General features: G+C 33.7%; 1 protein-coding gene across 1 annotated transcript; it reads right to left on the bottom strand.

The window, feature by feature from the left end:
- Nucleotides 1-1,197: 1,197 nt before the first annotated feature.
- Nucleotides 1,198-7,093, bottom strand: LOC127873964 (QRFP-like peptide receptor). The gene is made up of 3 exons (XM_052418064.1): nt 6,467-7,093; nt 3,419-3,830; nt 1,198-3,041 (listed from the first exon to the last, which is right to left on the bottom strand). Exons 1-3 carry the CDS (start codon nt 6,892-6,894, stop codon nt 2,517-2,519), a joined length of 1,365 nt encoding a protein of 454 aa, XP_052274024.1. The 5' UTR covers nt 6,895-7,093; the 3' UTR covers nt 1,198-2,516.
- Between the last annotated feature and the right edge of the window lie 13,059 nt (nt 7,094-20,152).

Raw genomic sequence — 20,152 nt, 5'->3', positions numbered from 1 at the left:
GTTTTAAAAATCAAATGGTATAAACATTTTGTCAATGGTATTTAAATAGCGAAACCTAGCACTGGCAAGTGTTTTTTTTTTCTGGCGGAACTAACCAAATTTCGGTAGACGCAAAACAAATATTTTCAATTAAAGGAAGCAATGTAACACCGCCCCTAAACGGGGATTTTCCGTCTATGTTATAATATTAACTAAGTACATAGTAGTGGAATGAAGAGTCCCTTTTGAACACCCGAACTTTCATATGTATGATGTTACGCGACATCTTATAATGAATTGTATACATCGTTCGTTTCGTCACTTCGTTATAGGCATTTTACACTTATCGCATATAAAAGCGTGATGTGCGATTAACCCATGTATGCCTAGTGGACTCTCTTATCCTTCTAAATTGGATCAATATCCAAAATAAGGGATGTCTAGTATACTTATTTCTATATTCCCAATATTTCTTACAGGAATTCCTTTCAGCAAACAGCGCAGACCCTGTTATGCGGCGTCTCATGTGGGTCTACGCTGTTTGCCAAGGTCTTTTTTCTAGACGCTAGGCATAAATGGGTTAAACTACACCGTTATTTTGTAGAGAAAAAAACATGAGTTAGGGTCGATGAAGTGAATTTAGCGCAATTACGCAACAATTTAATGTTTGATCATGTTTGAATCAAAGAAACGATCACAATAATTTCAATTTGTTTAATTGACACCGATCACAGACATTTACATTAATGATTTTGATGCTGATACAAATATACATACGTAATGTGAAAGCGGTAATTTGTGTTCTCCACCAATAAATCCTCAGCTCGAAAATGCAATAGGACGAGACATTATTGTTGAACATTAACATAATTGCACGGTTGTGTTTTGTTTTTCGTTTTGTTGAAGTAATACTCCAAAGGTATTCAGACATATTCAATTAATTGCACTATAAACTGATTGTGTGTACCATATGCCCAGATCTCCGGGTTAGTTGTTTGTAGCCATAATATTTCCAAATAATCTAAATACGTGCGTGTTTTTCCGTTTATACAAGGAATACATTTTATAAGAACGTTTATACGCAGCCCTTTCCCCCGATACCCATGCAATCAAAGTTTCCATGCCGGAATTCGGGCAATCATGTGTATAGATACATCATCCTTCGACATGGATGTTGAAGTATTTATCTTGTTTGTTATCAAATGTAAACATAGAAAGTTAAGTAGTTCGTCGTTTTCATGGGCGAAGCAAAAACAATCACACTACAGAAGATTAAATAGAAGTAAGATTACTTTAAGTAAATTTAATTCATAATACGTGCTTAAGTATAATAACACACTGTATAACATATATTTGTACGCATTTTATAGCTGAATCATAGTCAAATTTGTAATTATCAATTATATCCAAAATGTATGTCGTTTTTGAATATTGTGTACACGGCTCTTTGTTGTTTCGTTTAACAAAATTATTAGATAATTTGAGCCGCGTTATGAGAAAACTGGGCTTAATGCATGTGCGTAAAGTGTCGTCCCAGACTAGCCTGTGCAGTCCACACAGGCTTTACAGGGACGACACTTTCCGCTTTAACTGGATTTTCGTGTAAAAGAGACTTCCTTTAAACGAAAAATATCATAACAGCGGAAAGTGTATTCCCTGATAAGCATGTGCAGACTGCACAGGCTAATCTGGGACGACACTTTACGAACATGCATTTCGACCCGCTTTCTCAGAACGCGTCTCATTTTAAATAATATTTCTTGACCTCACAACGCTGCCGCCTTTCTTACATTCTACCATAAATAGATTCACATCACTAATATTGTATGTATATAAATCGTTCAATGACATACATCACATTTGTTTGAACCTATTTTCAACATAAGAACATTCCGACACAGTTATATTTAAGTATATCTTGCCTCGTTGATAAACTGGACAACAATGCAAAACTAGAAAAATGTCTCGACATAAACAATACCAGGTGTAAATACATGTACTGTTTTGCTAACAGGGTTAACAGGGGCCTTTTCACAGTAATTGGCATGTATTGAAGTTTGTCATTAAATGCTTTATATTGATAAATGTAAACATTGGATCTAAAAAGCTTCAGTAAAAAAATAATAAAATTAAAGAAACAAGAAAAGGAAATGTGCCAATCTGAAACATTTATTTGTAATTGTGTCAATTTACCAAAACGTGGAAAAGGCCCCTTTAACGGTAGTTATTTGACTAGGGCAGTAATGTTATATTTGTTTTTTTTATTACATACAATTTTATGTTGTTATATTAGAAAGCAACTTTTTAATACATTAATTGAACCCGAATTAATATAAAAGTCGTACATATTGGAGTTGTTTGATTCAAATAAATATGGATGACATTATTTATACAACATTTCAGTATGAAGAAGTACACTATTTATCGATTAAAGAATACATAATGCTTGGTTTATTTGTCAAACAAAATATACAGTTTTATATTATTTCTGTAAACTGTCTGTGCTCCTGTGAAACACATGAAACACATATATTCATTTAATTTTTTCGGTTTTTATGGCTGAATTGTTTGCCTTTAATGGGAAAACCCGATGAAGGGCTCCTGAATGTGTACGTCCGAACCAGATCCTGCTCATCTGTAGTAAGGTCACGCAGCTCCGAGTCCGTCGCGCTGCTGTTGCAAGCGTTTTGTCGACTTACGTTACTTGATAACGACAGGGACTTCCCAGTATCCGGAGCGGACTGGCGAATCGTCGACGTGTAACCCATAGACGACTCGTAACGAGATTGCCTATTTCCCGATGGCACAAAAGGACAAAAGGACCATAATCTTCTTAAAATGTTTTTGAAACTCCTTCTGAATTTCTGGCTCATTGCAGTGTAAATTATTGGATTCAGGCAGCTGTTTGTAAAGCCGCAAAAGTGAGTTACGAGCATGGTGAATATAAAATTGGACTCGCGTAGGAAGCTGTGTGTTTGCAGCTGACTGATGACGCTCACCAGATAGAACGGTGTCCAGGAAACGATGAACGTTAAAGCGATCACAATCACCATCCTGGCGACCTGCCAATAAAATTCGATACATTAGTTTAAACCTATTTATTTAAGCTCGATTGCATAGAAAGCTTACTTGAAACGCTCTCGAGTCCGTTTCCTGGGACTAGAACCAGTACTTGGTGTCTATGGTGGAAATCTAAAGAACGCTCCCACGGTGGGGATCGAACCCGTGACCTCCCGATCGTTAGGCGGACACCACATCCACTATACCACTGCGACCTAAATTCGATAAATTAAAAAAGAGATATTACAGTTACGACTATGACTTTGTTTTATTACTTTCTTGCTCGATTGAAGCTTTTACTTGACTCTCTATACTGTATTTATATTAAAATGTATATTGAAATTGCGAAAACTATCATGGTTACGTAAGTTTACGATACCTTTCTTTTATTTTCTTCCTGTCTTCTATTGGCGTCTTTCCGAATGTCAAAAGAATCATCGCCCATTATTGGATTCACAAGACTTACAGCGATTTTGACACACGTAATCATTATTACCGCACTGGGCACGATGTAGATCGCAAAGAATAGAAACAAAAAATAAAATTTACGAAATTCACCAATCCTTGTTGTATCTCCGTGTATTGCCAGATCTATTTCGTCGAAGCGGTCATTGCATGTTTCTCTGGATATTGAGCCGGTATCGCTGTAAATGGTAAATGGGTAACTTGTGCTAAACATAAATGGACCGGCTACTATAAATGGTAGGATCCATGTTACGGCAAGTATTTTCTTAGTCCTCGATTTACTGTTGACCTTCATTGCAGAAAGTGGATGTACAATTGCATAGTACCTGAAACAAGATGGAAAACATTACATAATTGTCAGACATACTTTAAACACATATTTTCAAATGTGAATATCAGGTCGTTCGCTCAGTACGAGTTTAAAGTATAACAACAAACAATAAAAATATGCATCAAGTACCAAATCAACTCCTATTTTACTGTGAAAAACACTTTCATTTCAGAACAATATTTGGGTTGTTAATAATATCACTATAATTGTATAATCATATTAATTAGAATGATTTTTTTTCAAGAGGACGGCAACAAGAACGACCTACGTACTTGTTAAGCCTTTTACAACATAAATAATGTTCAAGATAATACTAATAAACGCGGTGTTGTAATTTTCTTTTAAAAAATCTGAAATAAAACTTTCTTAACGTTTATTATAACGACTAACGAAAATATACTCTACATCATTTAAATCTCAAAACAAGATGAGCCATTGTTACTATCTATGGGCTAAACGCTGATATCGCGGAGTTTTAAAATAATATTTTCCAAAAAAGTTGACAATGGTAATTATTCTGCATTTATTTGTTACATCTTTAAAATAGTATTAGATCCACGACTGTATTACGATGTTTATAAAACTGTAAATAACTTAAAGGCTCTATAAAGGTGAAGATCCGTAATTATTTACCGATTTTTAAATAGTATTTTCATATTTTATTTATAAAGGTTATCAAAAAACAATATATATATGCTATTGGACAATAAAATATGAGCAATACAACTTGTTTTGAGCTCAAAATAAAGTGTCCTCCAAGTCAATTGTGTTTACAAACAATCCGTTTATTTACATCGCTGTTTACTCGGGAAAAAGAAAGTGAAAGTGACTCAGGTCACCAAAAATATATCGATGATTTTTAACGTTTTCCGGTATTACTCACAAAGTAGGTCTCTTCTAAATGGTTAAAACGTTTGTAGCGAAAGTAACTTTCTGCTGGTAAAAAGTTGTTTAAAATAGAATTAAAATTGAATTTTCTTTCGGCTATTTTTAGCATATGTCACCGCTATGAGGCTACACATCACGTTAGTTGCAAAAATGTAAACATTTCTTCCAATTATGAAACGGGTATATCTTCCATAATTCTTGGCAACGTTGTACCTAAGCTGTGTTATAAGCAGTTTTTATGCAAGAGTAACTGAAATCCGGTAAAAATTTGACCAGTTGGTATGCATAATAATTGGATTTGTCACCTTTATAGAGCCTTTAAAACAAGACAAACGGTTATAAGGCATTCTGAAAAAAAACGCTTTCTCTCCTACCCTTTCAGGTTAACAATACGGTCTTGAAATTAGACACATTGAGATGAGAAATGCACAAATATAAAAGCTTGATTGTTTAACCTTTTTTCAGAAGCACTCCTTTAACCAAGCTACCAACCCGATCAAAATATTGTAATCATCTCTTTCAAATTAATTTAGTGTATCCACGGCAAAGGTTTTTGGAAGCATAATTATAATTGGTAAGGCGATGTCGACCATTTTAACACTATTAATAAAATATGAACGACATAAAACAGCAATATTTTTCCCTCTTAATGACTGCCATTACATGACTGATATTAAAGTTGAAGACATACGATTCTCGATTGACGATCATCTTTGTTCTCGATAGCTAACTTGTCGAAATAAACGGAAACGCTATAGTTCACAAGTCTCATATGAAGAAAGTTACAATCGTGAACATAAATGCAACTGAAAGTTAAAAAGAACAAAACTAGAGGAAAAACTATAACATATGATAATGTTCAATATATAACTGTTTTTGCTGAACTTAAAAACATACATGATTACAAATTAACCCTTTCCCACTTAGATACGTATATTGACCCATTGTAGTCTCTAAGAAAGTTACATTTTATCAAAGACCTTTCTTACTAAATTCAAGTTTTTTAGGCTTCATTTCCAACCATTAGATAATAATAAGCAGCAAACAGCATAAAACCTCAACAGACTGCGACTTACCCGCAGGCTGTTCTGGTTTTATGCTTTTTGCACATAGCCATTTACACTGTGCTTCTGAGTGGGAAAGGGTTAAAGGGTCCGTTATAGGTTGAGGGCTAAATAAGTTCAAAGTGGTAAAAAGTCATTGAAACTACTTTGAAATATAACAATATACAATTGTACGAGAAAAATACTATTAAAAGCTTAGTACAAGGGAGTTGTAGTAGATAAAAATATGATATTAAAAAAACCCTGTCTTATTCTATAACGTTCTTAAATACCTTTTATAAAATTAGTTCCGGATGTATTGCAACTTCGGCCAACTGTGTGTTTGTCAAACAAATTGTGCATCTATTCAACCTATATTTTAAGAATGTAAGCATGTCAATTTGTGAATCCTTCGCATTTTTAACGTTTAACGGAAGGCTCTTCCTAAATAAAAATCCAGTGTAGGCATAATGTGCGTACATGATTAGCCTGTAATTACTGCACAGGCTAATCTGAGATGACATTGTACGCGTTAAGCCCACTTTTTCTAGAACGATGCTTATATGAGTATATGCTGATTGTACGTGATTGCTCCTACTAATTGCCTTATTTATCTTATTTGCCTTTGTTTGCGAGTGAATTAATGTTCTTATTTTTATTTCATAATATTTATGAAAATGGCAAACGCTTAACCTCGTACCTTTCGATGGAGATGGCGGCGAGTGTGAGGACGCTGGCGAACACGAACACCGGAAGCAGATAGTAGACGACGGAGCACAGTCCGTCACTGCGGAATATGTGCCACCGGCAGGGGGCGGTGTACTCGAGCAGCTTGAGAGGCATCACGATGGCCGCCACCAGCAGGTCAGAGACAGCAAGGTTTACGATGTAGTAGTTGGTCACCGTGTGCATGTGCGAGTTGATCCACACTGTCCAGATCACGAGCAGGTTACCTAGCAACGCCAGCACGGCGACCATGATGTACAGAATTATCAAAATGATCCCGTTCGCAGGTGTCTGTGTTAAATCGCTATGAAACATTATGTAATACGAACAAACATCTATGTCGAATGGTGCGTCAACAGTGTTATTAAAAGAACTGTTCGTTGTTTGATTTGTTCTATTCATGCTTGTTGCAGTTAAAAAAATTCGTTTATATATTGACAACCCGTGATTAATCCTTGTCAAAACAAGACAGCAAAGGCAACTTTATTTAATCGAATGCCAGACATTCATTTTATCACAGTCGGCGCAATCAAATAATCAATCCAATAAACGTATTATCCAATCGGTCAGGTCTACAAATGACGAATGATCTGCTCTCATGCCGATCATATGCTGCCACCTGTCTCTTATTGGCTCGCTTTTATTCCAATAAACTGTTGCTATAGCGTCGCTCTCTGGACTGATGCGCATGTCTGGAGTCAGTTTCACTGATACACGATTTTGAACTTAATGTACATTTGTTTTAATCAATCGATATAAAAATGAAAGAGATATTTATAATTAATTATTTTATGGAGTTTTCGTTAATTAAAAAAACATAGGTTTTGATCCTTCATCCAATTAAGTAATCGTAACATGGTAGCAAGCCAATAATGAGTCCTCAATCTAAAAAAACACAATATAGAGTGTTCACTGTTCTTCAGTGATAACTTTGGTAAAAAGTAAGATCGTCTGAACCACGGTGGTCTGTTATTTACATTCCCAATAGAACATTTTACTGACAAACAGTATGCTAATCGAGTATGAAGTGTTTGCTAAACATCGGTAAGTACCGCATAATACGATTGCACCCAACGAGATGGGTTCAAATGCCTCGTACCAGTCGGATTTATGACCATTCTGGTATAATAAAATTCGTCATTCGTTAGTAAAATGAAGAAAATAATTAAATCTGTTAAATCTTGAGATTTTCATACTATTGTTTACACGCTTTAACAGTTTTTCTGGTGCATTTTCATGTAGATTAAATTTGGTTTAAGAGTGAGGTTTACCACCCGATTGCTTTGCTTTTATCGTTCCAAATCGGTGACCGCAGCTTTCATGTCTTCTAATCTGTAAATAAAAATGTCTTTAATACATGACTTGCATAAGATTACTTCTCTACCGAACATGATAATGGTGTTTCATATTCTTATATTTAGTTGGTAAGGTTTTACAACTGAAAATAAACCACAAATTGAAATGAAAAATATTTTATAGCAATATCATCATTGTCTTATTGGAATACCAGAATTAATTTAAAACAACAAACTAGATAGATGTATTAAACATAAAGATACATTGAAACTGACATTAGTATTTTGTTTAGAATTTAACTGATGCACACGATAACGATATATGATTTGAAGTAGATAACAGCTTAAACAGTTTACCAGTTTATTGTTTTTATAATATACACTTGTCCATCAGCATACAGCACATAAATGTTTTGTTTATAACAAACGAGTGGTCCAGTGACTAGTAAATTGTATTCAAATAGAGATTCAAATAGAGTACATCTCCTTATACATACAAAAAGAAGAGAGAGGTCTATCATTGTTATCATGATAAATCTACATAGAATGGTTATGAACGAATGAGTTCTCATTGTTTTATTATATTCATAATAGAGATAAAATAAGTTTCTTAGTTTTAATTCTAAAAGTTCACATACAATCCAATATTGTTATTGGTTTGAAAATGATCAGATTTCATAAATCAAACAAATTAAAACATATTTGGCTTTTTCCAATAGTATTCATCCATGTACAACTTTATTATATCTGTAAAAAGTTTACTTTCAATTACGAAAGATTACTCATTTTCGAGAATATGGCAACTATTACAATGTCTCTTCTCATGCGGAATTGGAGTAGGTTGTTTGCCCTTTTCCGGCCGCAACTTTCAGTCTGTGTGAAGATACAAGAAATCTACTTAAGACACTTATAAACTTGTTTGTTAAGGTAGCATTTCAAAATAATAAAAAGTTACATTAACCCTAGCTCTAGACGAATCAATGTTGCCAGTTTTGTAGAAATTAGTCATGTTATCGCAACTTAAACATAGACAAACATATTTAATCATCGCCAACATTTTGATATAGCCATGCATATTTAATCCAAGTGATTGCAAAAGGCAACATACAGAATTAGCCCAGCGTTTAACATTTGGTCTGCTTTCCATTTCCCTACACATAGTGTTGCACAAACATTTAACATATTTATAATCCTCTTACTTGACAATTTTCAACCAATATCTTACTACATTTACAGCTCTCATTATGTGCAAAGAAATTTTTCCTAATTCACCATCAACACAATTATTTTGAGGCTGTAACTTTAAATTGAGTAGATATAGTATGTTTGTGCTCAATCCTTTGACAATAAAACTTTGTTGATAAATTCTAATGAATTTCGCCTTTTGCAAACAACAGCAACATGAAAACACTTGTAAATGGCGGAAAAAAACTTTACAGTGTGAACATGTTTTAATTCCACATGTATTTTTGGCTCTTTGTTGATTGATTCTTATGAATTAAGCCTTTTACAAACGACAGCAACACGAAAGCACGTGTAACTTGCGGAACGAGTCTTTACAGTGTTGACATGTTACAATTGAACATATAAATTCTTGCCAGCCGACCAAACCCATTGGGGGTAAAAGCCATTTGTCTTTCGGTGGTTATGCCACATAATTCAGAGTTCATGTCCTGCTACTGTCCAATGGGAAATTATAAAGTAGTGTTAACAATATTGATGTATCGGAGATAGGACTGAACACTTTTGTCGCTCACGTACGATGTTTACTTCGAAATATAATGATGGTGGACGGATTTGCCGAAACATATTGATAAAATAAAATAACTTTATTTTTAAGGTTGTATAAGTTTAATTTGATTTTATTAATCATGTATCATTTTTTAATTTAGGGGGTATAATAGAATTGCACATTTTAAACAAAAGAAAGAGAAACTCGATCAGCTATGTATTCTTTAATATTTGAGGGAATTTTATCAAAGGGCCTATTACAATCAAATTGATTACCTTATTTTGATTATTATGAACACATTATTGCTTGTTGATGGGTCTTGTCATATCAATTGCAATGATTGCGATGTAAATGTTTAAAATAGAAGTGAACATTGTACAAATGAAGAGACATATTTAAAACCGAGATTCATTGCAAACCCGACACACGTGACACTATCAAGCCGAGAAACCCTACCAACACACTCGAGATACCCTACCAGTCTTCTCGAGATTCCCATTCCGACAACCTCGAGATACCATAACAACAAACTCGAGATACTCTACCATTAAATTCGAGATACCTACCAACAAACTCGAGATACCCTACCAACATACTCGAGAAACTCTACCAACAAACTCGAGATACCCTACCAACAAACTCGAGATACCCTACCAACAAACTCGAGATACCCTACAAACAAACTCGAGAAACCCTACCAACAACTCCAAGCTTCCCTAACAACAAACTCGAGATACCCTACCAACAAACTCGAGATGCCCTACCAACAAACTCGAGATACCCTACAAACAAACTCGAGATACCCTACCAAAAAACTCAGGATGCCCTACCAACACACTCGAGATACCCTACCAACAAACTCGAGATACCCTACAAACACACTCGAGATACCCTACCAACAAACTCGGGATGCCGTACCAACACACTCGAGATACCCTACCGTCACACTCGAGATACCCTACCAACAAGTTCGAGATACCCTACCAACAAACTCGAGATACCCTACCAACAAACTCGAGATACCCTACACACAAACTCGAGATACCCTTCCAACAAACTCGAGATACCCTACCAACAAACTCGGAATGCCCCTACCAACACACTCGAGATACCCTACCAACACACTCGAGATACCCTACCAACAAACTCGAGATACCCTACCAACAAACTTGAGATACCCTACCAACACACTAGAGATACCCTACCAACAACTCGAGATAACCTACAAACAAACTCGAGATGACCTACCAACAAACTCAGAATGCCCTACCAACACACTCGAGATACCCTACCAACAAACTCGAGATACCCTACCAACAAACTCGAGATACCTTTCCAACAAACTCGAGATACCCTTCCAACAAACTCAGGATGCCCCACCAACAAACTCGAGATACATTACCAACACAGAAACTCACGTCACAATGCGACATTTCTTTATTTCAGTTCTGTCTCCAATACCTGCACGAAGAACCTTACTGACACTGATCAGAAATACGGATACAATATAGAAGTTATAGCTTCGATAAAATATAGAAATTATAATTTCACTGCCTTTGTTATCTGTTCATTGCGTTCTTGCAAAAGATGTGCTCAAACAGTTGGAGATCCGAAAGCAATAACAATATAAGGTGAGCGATTTGTATTGTTGTTAAACATGTCTTATTGACAAACCATTTAAGTGAACTTACAAACAGATCAATTGTTTTTTTTCAAGATTCAATGTTAAGTTTACAGTAAATTATTATGTAATATCTTAAATAAATCATCGTTTAATACAGGCATTTCACCAATACGTTATCTGTTCTTTTCTGATAATATATTTGAGTAAAATACATATTAAACTACACATTCTATTTTAAGAAAAATCTTTAAACATATACAAAGTCTGTTTACACACAGTCACATTAGATTGTGCTACGAAAACTTCTTACACACGAAAACTAAACGTATCTATGATCATGAAAATTAATGTTCATTCTTACTTGTATTTCATACACGGGAGACCAAATGTTAACGAATAACAATAATAACTATTTGCTTTTTATTGAGTTTAATTACAATAATTATGTTTTAGTTAATTATTAATATTAGTTATTACGCATGTAAACTGTGTAATTTACTACGAACGTTTTCGGAATATTCCTAGATTTTTTTTTCAAATACACTTTTTTTGTGAAAATGCGACGTCTCATTTTTCGTTTTAAAGGAGACGACGTACGTGTTTCAGTCATTGGTTGGGTAACAACTGGAATCAATTAACGACAGGATAATAGGCATATGGCAGGGTATCTGGTAAGGGGTAATATCTTTAGTGGCTTTATATGTCAGTTTGCAAAGGTGTTAATACACGGTGTTAAATCTTTTGACCAATGTAATTGACACAGTTCCGCGTCTCTCAATTAAGACAAAAACATGCGTTAACTTTAAATGGCTAATCATTTAATTGCTACATCGATAAATTGAATTCATGTGTATTTAGTCAGAATTTAGTTACTCACACATTACAAATTTAATATAGTTGCAATACGTATCACTTTATTTGGGCTCGAGTAATATACTTTAGAAACATAACATTTCCGTTTTATATTTTAGTAAGTGAAAGCAATTGACAATCCCACCCTAAGGTGTTTTGAATTATTTTACAAGCTCAAGTGATAAGAAGAAGGCAGCATGCAATTTAGTATTGTCTTGAAATAAATGAGCAGTACGGTCATATATTTGTCGAGAATCTCTTATCTCTTTTGAAAGAAACATGTTTTAAACGACAAATGACGTGTATAATGATATTTTCAAAGATGCATACACAAATAGATTTATAGTGGTTAAAACTGCAATCAGGAACTGTTCTTTGTTATCAAATTAAATATTTGAATGTTCGAATAATGAAAAACAAATGTATGGATTTATTTTAATAAACGTTCCAATCCTTTATAATTACGCATTTTATAGCTTCTTCTTTTGGTTCTTTGCGATGGTCAGAAATGTTTACTAAATAATGTTATGGTCTTGAATATTGTCATCAACAAGCGATTTCAGTGACTCTTGGTGTTGGCTCATTTCGTTGGGCCTCAGAAAGTTGGAATTATGTTGCTATGTTGAATATTACATCATAAGGTAAATAATAGGAATGTAATCAAATGTATGTTCCTTTTATTACCGTTTAATTTAAATTGTGATTCCATTATGTGCCATTTTGCTTACGTTAGTGTTTTTGTGCGAATATTTCTGTGCTAAGTGTAAGGGTTTGGCATGCCTTTGAAGTGCTTTTAACCTAAAATGTTTTGCATGTATCGCTCGAATACGATGACTTTATATTTAATTGATAACGTATGGTTGTGTTGTTGTCTTTGTAATGTCATTATGTGAAAAAGGAATTTGCAATTTGCCTCATATACAAAAGTGTATAATATCGGACAAGATTGTATGTCTTAAGTTTCACTATTCCTATATTTTTATTAAAACGCAATGGTCACAGGTACCAGACACTCAAAATAAGTCGCAACGTTTATGCTTGTTGTAATACTCACTTATTTATTGCGAGACGCCTTTTATCATCATGGTTAAACTGTAAAAAAAATAATTTCCTGATAATGTGTCTGCAAGTTGCTGAATTTCTGTCTTAAATATAAAAAAATAAATCAATACGGTTTTATATGTTGATACCGTGTGTGTAACAATAACAAAAACGAATTAACTCCATTAAATACTTTACGTTTTAGTTGATAAATGACATGCGCATTTCTTTCTACAAAGCTTACTTATACTTAAATGAATTTATATGCTCTATTACAGGACATGTTTAGCCCATAAGATCCTAATGGAACTTGGATACATCTATTGGAAATAAGAAACGAATGGGAAATGATTTCTGTCGGTAATTTCTTTCATGAGGCGCATGTTGTCGTCACATGACAACGTAAGAACAGAACTGATTATCAAACTTGTAGCGAGTGTTAGTAACAAATCTACCAGAACGCTGTTTATCAAATTTAACAGGTCCATAAACTGTTCCCGTATAAAGAAATATAAGGTAATTAACTGCAGCGGTATAAGTCGCATAATAAGATGGTTAAATAATAAATATATATAAAGGTTCACGGAACAGCCTTTGAAACTCGGTTGGGTGGAATATGGTAAGAAAATGATAGTTGTGGGCCTGATTTCAATATGAATCTTTTTTTTTATAATAAAACACAAATGCAAGAATTCCGACATGTGTACATCAAACACGACATTACACATGTCAAATTAACATAATTGTAGGATGATACAACCCATTAGTAAAAAAATAATCTTATAAGGTTGAATATGAAAAGGTGAACCAAAAAAAGGTTTATACAACATATGTTCAATCCGAGGATGGTGATGCCTTAATTATCTAAGGTAAGCGAAAAATGCCCTCTTGACGTGCACTACGACATTCGCTCATATTACTGAATAAAATATCGAAACACCCCGGGTCGCATCATAATAATTTTTATAATAATAATTTTAATAATAATCATATAAGTATATGTAAACTTAAATTTATTGGGAATTATTGTGTTTTTTGAAAAGTATTTTTTGAACCTTTTTAGCATGAACACTTCTTGGTGTACTATGTGTAATTCAAGACAAATCGGTTAGACTAAAAAACGTAGGAATTAGTCAAATGTTATTCGGAATGACACTTACATTGATATCCACAGAGCGTTTCCTCTTATTATATAGAATTGGACACGGACATCACATACGTATCCCAATGAAATTAAATCTTCTCATGATATCAGTCAATTCTTTAGACATCTTGGAACATTAACATGCACACACTCTATTTTCATACCAGTTTGGGAAAAGTGTTCTACTCTCTGGTGTATAATATCGTCCAATTATTTGTTCTGTCTTAATACTAATACTTACTTCCGCCTAGATACAATGCCGTTAAATATACATACATTGTTAACAATAACAGATCCGATTTCATGAAATTTAAACAACACACTGTTGCATTGTTTTATATTATATGTCATATTGAAGCGTTTCGCACTGATTCAAAATTTTGTAAATCTAAATAAAATTTTTATATTAAATTTTGACCAAAGTGTTTTGCGTCAGTTTTCGAATGCATTTACGCATGTTGTATCGTTCTTCTTATTGTTTGACTATTTCAAGAAGCACTGGCAGAGGCATTGATAAGACAATACTCCAATATTTGTAATGCCTAGCCTAATGGGAAGGTCGGCATGCTATCCGCATAACATATTACAAGAATGATTCAATTATGATACGAGAGGAAGGGCCTTCGTGTGTAATATTGCTATGACATCAGCAAACCAATTCCAAATTTGATTGCAATTTCGATAACTGCAAGATTCTCTTTTTGGGTTGGTTATTATGACAGCTTATGTTATTGTAATATATATGTTCCAATGAAACGTCCCAACGCAGAAAACAGGTAGCAATTATACTGGTGTGTTTAATTGTTAAGTGATATCTTACCGTCATTTGATTTGTTTTGTGACGTCGCTGCCAAAGCAAAACTACTTGGAAATTGTGTGTATTAACTACATTAAAATACACATACATGTACAGGATATATTATTTTGAAATTGTGTGTGTAACAAAAACATATAATATGTTACAAAGTAATGGAAATTTATTATATTTATTGTACAAGATTACAACGGGATTACATGTAATCATTTTATGATTTGTGTAGTGTCCAGCTCTTTTATTTACGCCATATGACCACGTATAACAACTTTAAAAAGTATTCTATATAATGCAAACACTTAATCAGGTTAGAAACAGGATTAATTATCTAAATACGGCCAATGCAAACAAGTTGAGTTTAAAGTGACTTGTTTACAGTTTTGTTTAATGAGGATCTTCATAATAATTTTCATAGATTCAAAAGAACAATGCATACATCATGTTAAAGAAGCGAAATAACAGCACCGAATTAATTATTTAAATTGTTCAAAACATTGGTTGATTAACTGTTTTTGCTTTTATAATTATTTAAGACTATTTTAATCATTAGCAATTTGTTAGTTAACCTACTTAAAGCGGGTATGCACGATTTTTATATGCGTTAAATTGTAATATAAAGATAAAAGTATGTTACAATAACACTAAATAGGTAAGACAAATTATACATTGAAGACAAATTTCATAAAAAGCAGAGACAAATTATCGCTCCGAGCCGATTGTGACAACGATATTTCGTACATATTTTCCTACAATAACCGAAGCATTCGTCTTTTTATTAGGATCGGAGTAAGTGTTCGTGTGTCGTATGAATATATATCGTTGCAGGAAATTAGAATGATTCGAAAAACACTTAATTGAGATTCACAGCGTACATTCATGATATACATGCTGGCGAATGCGACTGTACATAACTTTTCGATTTCAGAATTAAATATCTGGCTTATTTTGCATTTTTTTGACACATGTTCTTCTTTTATTTTAATTTATATTGAAAAATATGTATACTAAGTTTTTTTTACACATTTTATATAAATTCGTAAATATTTGACAAAATCGTGCATACCCGCTTTAATGACATAATTGATTAAGTCCCTTTTCCACTGATTTAAATCTCGAAGAATTTGTAACTTAGCCAAGAGTAATTTACAATTCACGCAAATAAAACAAATATGTCTTGTGAAATTGTGAATGCGATTGAAATAGTATATGAGCATTTACTACTTCGAAGTTAATGTAAATTACCTTTGTGTCTCGATCTAACGTTATTGAATTTTATTCACGGAGATGTCTAACAAATACAGCGACAAAAGTAAAGGTGCACCTTACTATGTTAAGAGCGTAAATATGCCATGTAGTTTTAAATATATATTTGACAACACAATATACAGTTAGGAGGCTTCATTTGCTACAAAGCAATAATTCGCAATGTTTTAAAATCAGACAAAATGTATTCAGGACCATTATAAAAATGTTGTAAGGCTTCAATCCATTACTGTCTCAGCTCGATCGTTATCAAAGAAACAATGCAAGCATTTAATCAATAACTGTACATAGTGATCAACATTTTCTTTCGTCATGCCAACAAAAGCGAAAAGAAACAAAAAGCAAAAAAAATGTTTAAAAATTTCTTTTTTATTTGATGTCATTACAGTTTCAAAAGCAGGAGGGGGAGGGGGGACATTACATCTGCAATGTCAGTTTTAACTCGCGGAGCTATTGCTCACGAAAAGTTGTTCGTATCTCCTCTCTTATCGGAGATATGTCTTTATCCTGATAAGTGAAACAAATGTTCAAGGAGTTTCTAAATGTTCGACGGTACAAATAATCATTTTCCTTTGCTTTTCTTTATTATATGAAGAAAGCAGAGGACAGTCTGAGAAAGCAGGTGCATGTTGTACGTTTTCATGTTAAGTAACGCGACGTCTTGACATTACAAAACGCTAACAAAAAGCTGCTTTTTTGTCCCTACAAACAAAGCTGTATTATGCGGATATTGAAACAAGGATTTTTTCTCAGATGATCTGTCACTTCTTTTGTGAACTGATCACTTTTTTTTATAAATTTGTTTAAACGGAGATTTGATATCATCGCTATATAAATAGTGCAAAGACATTTACTTGTATCCTTTAAAGCTAATACGTTAAGTCGACAAACCACGTTGACTATTTGTTTATTGACGTTTAATTCGAGCCTGAGTAATATGGGTGAGACAGAGTGCAATATCTACATAAATTTTGTGAGAGGTTTTATGACATTGTTTAAAGTTGATCGTTCTCACGCGATACTTGACTTATATTTCCCTCTGCGCATTTCCTGATAGCCAAGTAAAACAACTTAAGCTATTTCGGAAGTCGTCAAACTAAACAAAATTTAATGCAAATACATATTGCAGGGTAATAGTGAAATACCTTCGTTTATTCTGTTCTGGATATGCGGTGTAAGATGATCTTCCTTTGATTGCTCTTATTTGTTATGCACTTGGTGTCTTAAGGTTGATCTAACCAAGGGTTTTATAAGTAAATGTGTCTATATCGTGTTTGAGCTAAGCAACAATTAATGTACTATTGTCGAAATGTCAGTATCGGATCCATACGCATTGACCGTTCCAAATCGGTAACCCCAGCTTTATATTATATGTGTTTATGCTGTTTTGTATTGTGCTGTTTTGTACTGTTTTGGCAATAGGGTCACTTGCCTTAAATAAAGGACCAACTAAATGTATATAATGATAATACAATACTGCTCCAGCAGTTGGAGTGTTACTTCTTTATATTATATCATTTTACTGCCAGTTCGCAAATCCTGTATTTCAGTCTTCTAAGAAACGTATTAAAAGTATAATATTCATGTGCAATTCAGATAGGAAACTAGTAGATATACGTCATTGACACCATATACCTATTTCTCATGGTGATCGTCCACCATTGTAATATACGAAACTTGTCCATTGATTAAACACTTTGTAATTAATATCTGACTTGCACACGTTTCCAGATGAACAGGAAGATTGACACACAAACTGGGACGCACCATCTTCATCTCCCGATACGTATCCGTTGGACGTTGTTATTCGTGGAGTAGGGTCTCCGATAAAATCATACGCATTGTAACATTTTAAGGCATAACACTTTGTTCTTATTAATTGTCGTGGCATCTACATCACTATTTATCATCAGCGGTGAATATAGTTATATGTATTTACAAAATATATTTATTGTAACCATGATTTTTTATATCTTGATTGTTTTATTGATTTAAATTCGAAGCAGTACACAATGGGCATGGTATAGGATGAAAATCTGTAACGGCCATTTAAAATGTACAAGGATGATCTAAATAAGATGTTTCTTCTTAAAAAAATCAACCCATATTCCAGAAAAGAGTAAAGATGATTACTGTCAATAGCTGTTCATAAATAGTGCAAATGTATTTTCCGAACTGTAGATGATTACAATTTATAGGTCATAACTTCATTTGTTACGACATCTTGCCTGGAAGACGATGGCATACCATGCACTTGTTTACACTATGTTTCAGCTTCCATGTTTTTAGCGACAAATCATGCAAAAAAGGACAACATTACTAATCAGTCGGAGAAAGAAAATATTACGTTGGCTGAAACTGATTCTATTTTAAGCATGCGGACTTGAAGGTAACTGCATAGCTATTTCTTAATAATACCGAACATTTAATGTATACGCTTGTTATAATAAAAATGAACAAAGAGAACAAATACACAAAAAAAAAACAACAAAAAAAAACATTACGAATACAAAGCCATATATAATTTGGCATTTGTATTGGTTTAACATTTATTTACACGTTTTCGTTTCCAACATAATGCCATTGACGTTATTAAAATACGCTAGAATTTGTAACATAACGCACACAAAACGCACATTTGGGGCATTGTTTGATTAATATGATAGTCGAATTGTGTACCAGATTTCATGCAGTCTTTGATAGGCGGTCACCTGGATCAACATTTCTATAGCCTCGGGTTATAAACTGTCAATAAGCATCGGGAACGAATATTTGCTTACCTTATGTGTAAATATTCGGACAATTCCGTATGTTTTCGTTATGTGTCCGCTGCATTCGTCATTTATATTGCAGATGGCTTTACAAATCAGAATAGTACACGTTAAATCAACTCTACGTTGCAGACATGTGACTTTACACGACCAATCAGAATTGCATACGTAACAATTATCGAAGCTTTCGTTGTTTATACCTATATTAATAAACATTATTACTGGAGCAGCGTAAGATAGAAGGGGCATTATTGCTTGCTTTCGCAGGCTGGAACCGTTACGGGCTTCGCATGTAAGTTGTATATGATAAACATTTTGAAAACGTTGTGTTGTGTTAATAAGCAGAAATAAATCGCATATAAATCAGAATTGGACTTTGCTTACGTTTATCTTGTCACGACGAACTATGCGACAAATTCGAAGCTTTTTTGTATTAACATTCACAATCTATTAAGTACTTTCATATTAATTCTGCATAAATGACATGCCTGGTGAGTGTTTATTGTTATAATGTTTTTACGAGCCACTTCTTATTCATACGCTAAAATCAATCGTAAATAGTTATTGTATTAAAACGCCTCAAATACATGCGGTTATAAACCTATATAATCAACCGGGCCTCCGCAGACGAGCGTAATGTTTCTTGAGTTTCACTATCGTTTATATGTATAAAAATGCGATTTACCAAGGTACTAGAAAAAATTAATACGTCGTAAGATGTACGGTTGTTGAAGCTTAAACGCTTATAAAAATGTCCTGAAAATGTTTTTGAATTTGCTTAATTTATGTCTTACATTAAACAATTCATACGACTATCTTTTTTGATATCGGTTATTGAATGTTCCAACAATAACATCTCATTTAAATAGCGTTGATTCTTATTGATAAATAATGTCCACATGCTTTCTTCGCAGCTCTTCAATACTTAGATATATATATATATGCTCTAGTTGCACAGGCCATAGTTGGCCGATGACATCCTTTAGAGAGCATTCTATTGGAATTGAGAAGAAACGAATGAAAGCAAATGGCCAAAGATTGCTCTCTGTAATTGGTATCATGAGGCGAAAGTTGTCGGAAGATAACGTAGTTGGCCGATGACATCCTTTAGAGAGCATTCTATT

The sequence above is a fragment of the Dreissena polymorpha genome, chromosome 3 (assembly GCF_020536995.1).
Source record: "Dreissena polymorpha isolate Duluth1 chromosome 3, UMN_Dpol_1.0, whole genome shotgun sequence".
NCBI classification, from domain to species: Eukaryota; Metazoa; Mollusca; class Bivalvia; order Myida; family Dreissenidae; genus Dreissena; species Dreissena polymorpha.
This window is presented reverse-complemented; position numbering and strand designations above follow the sequence as displayed.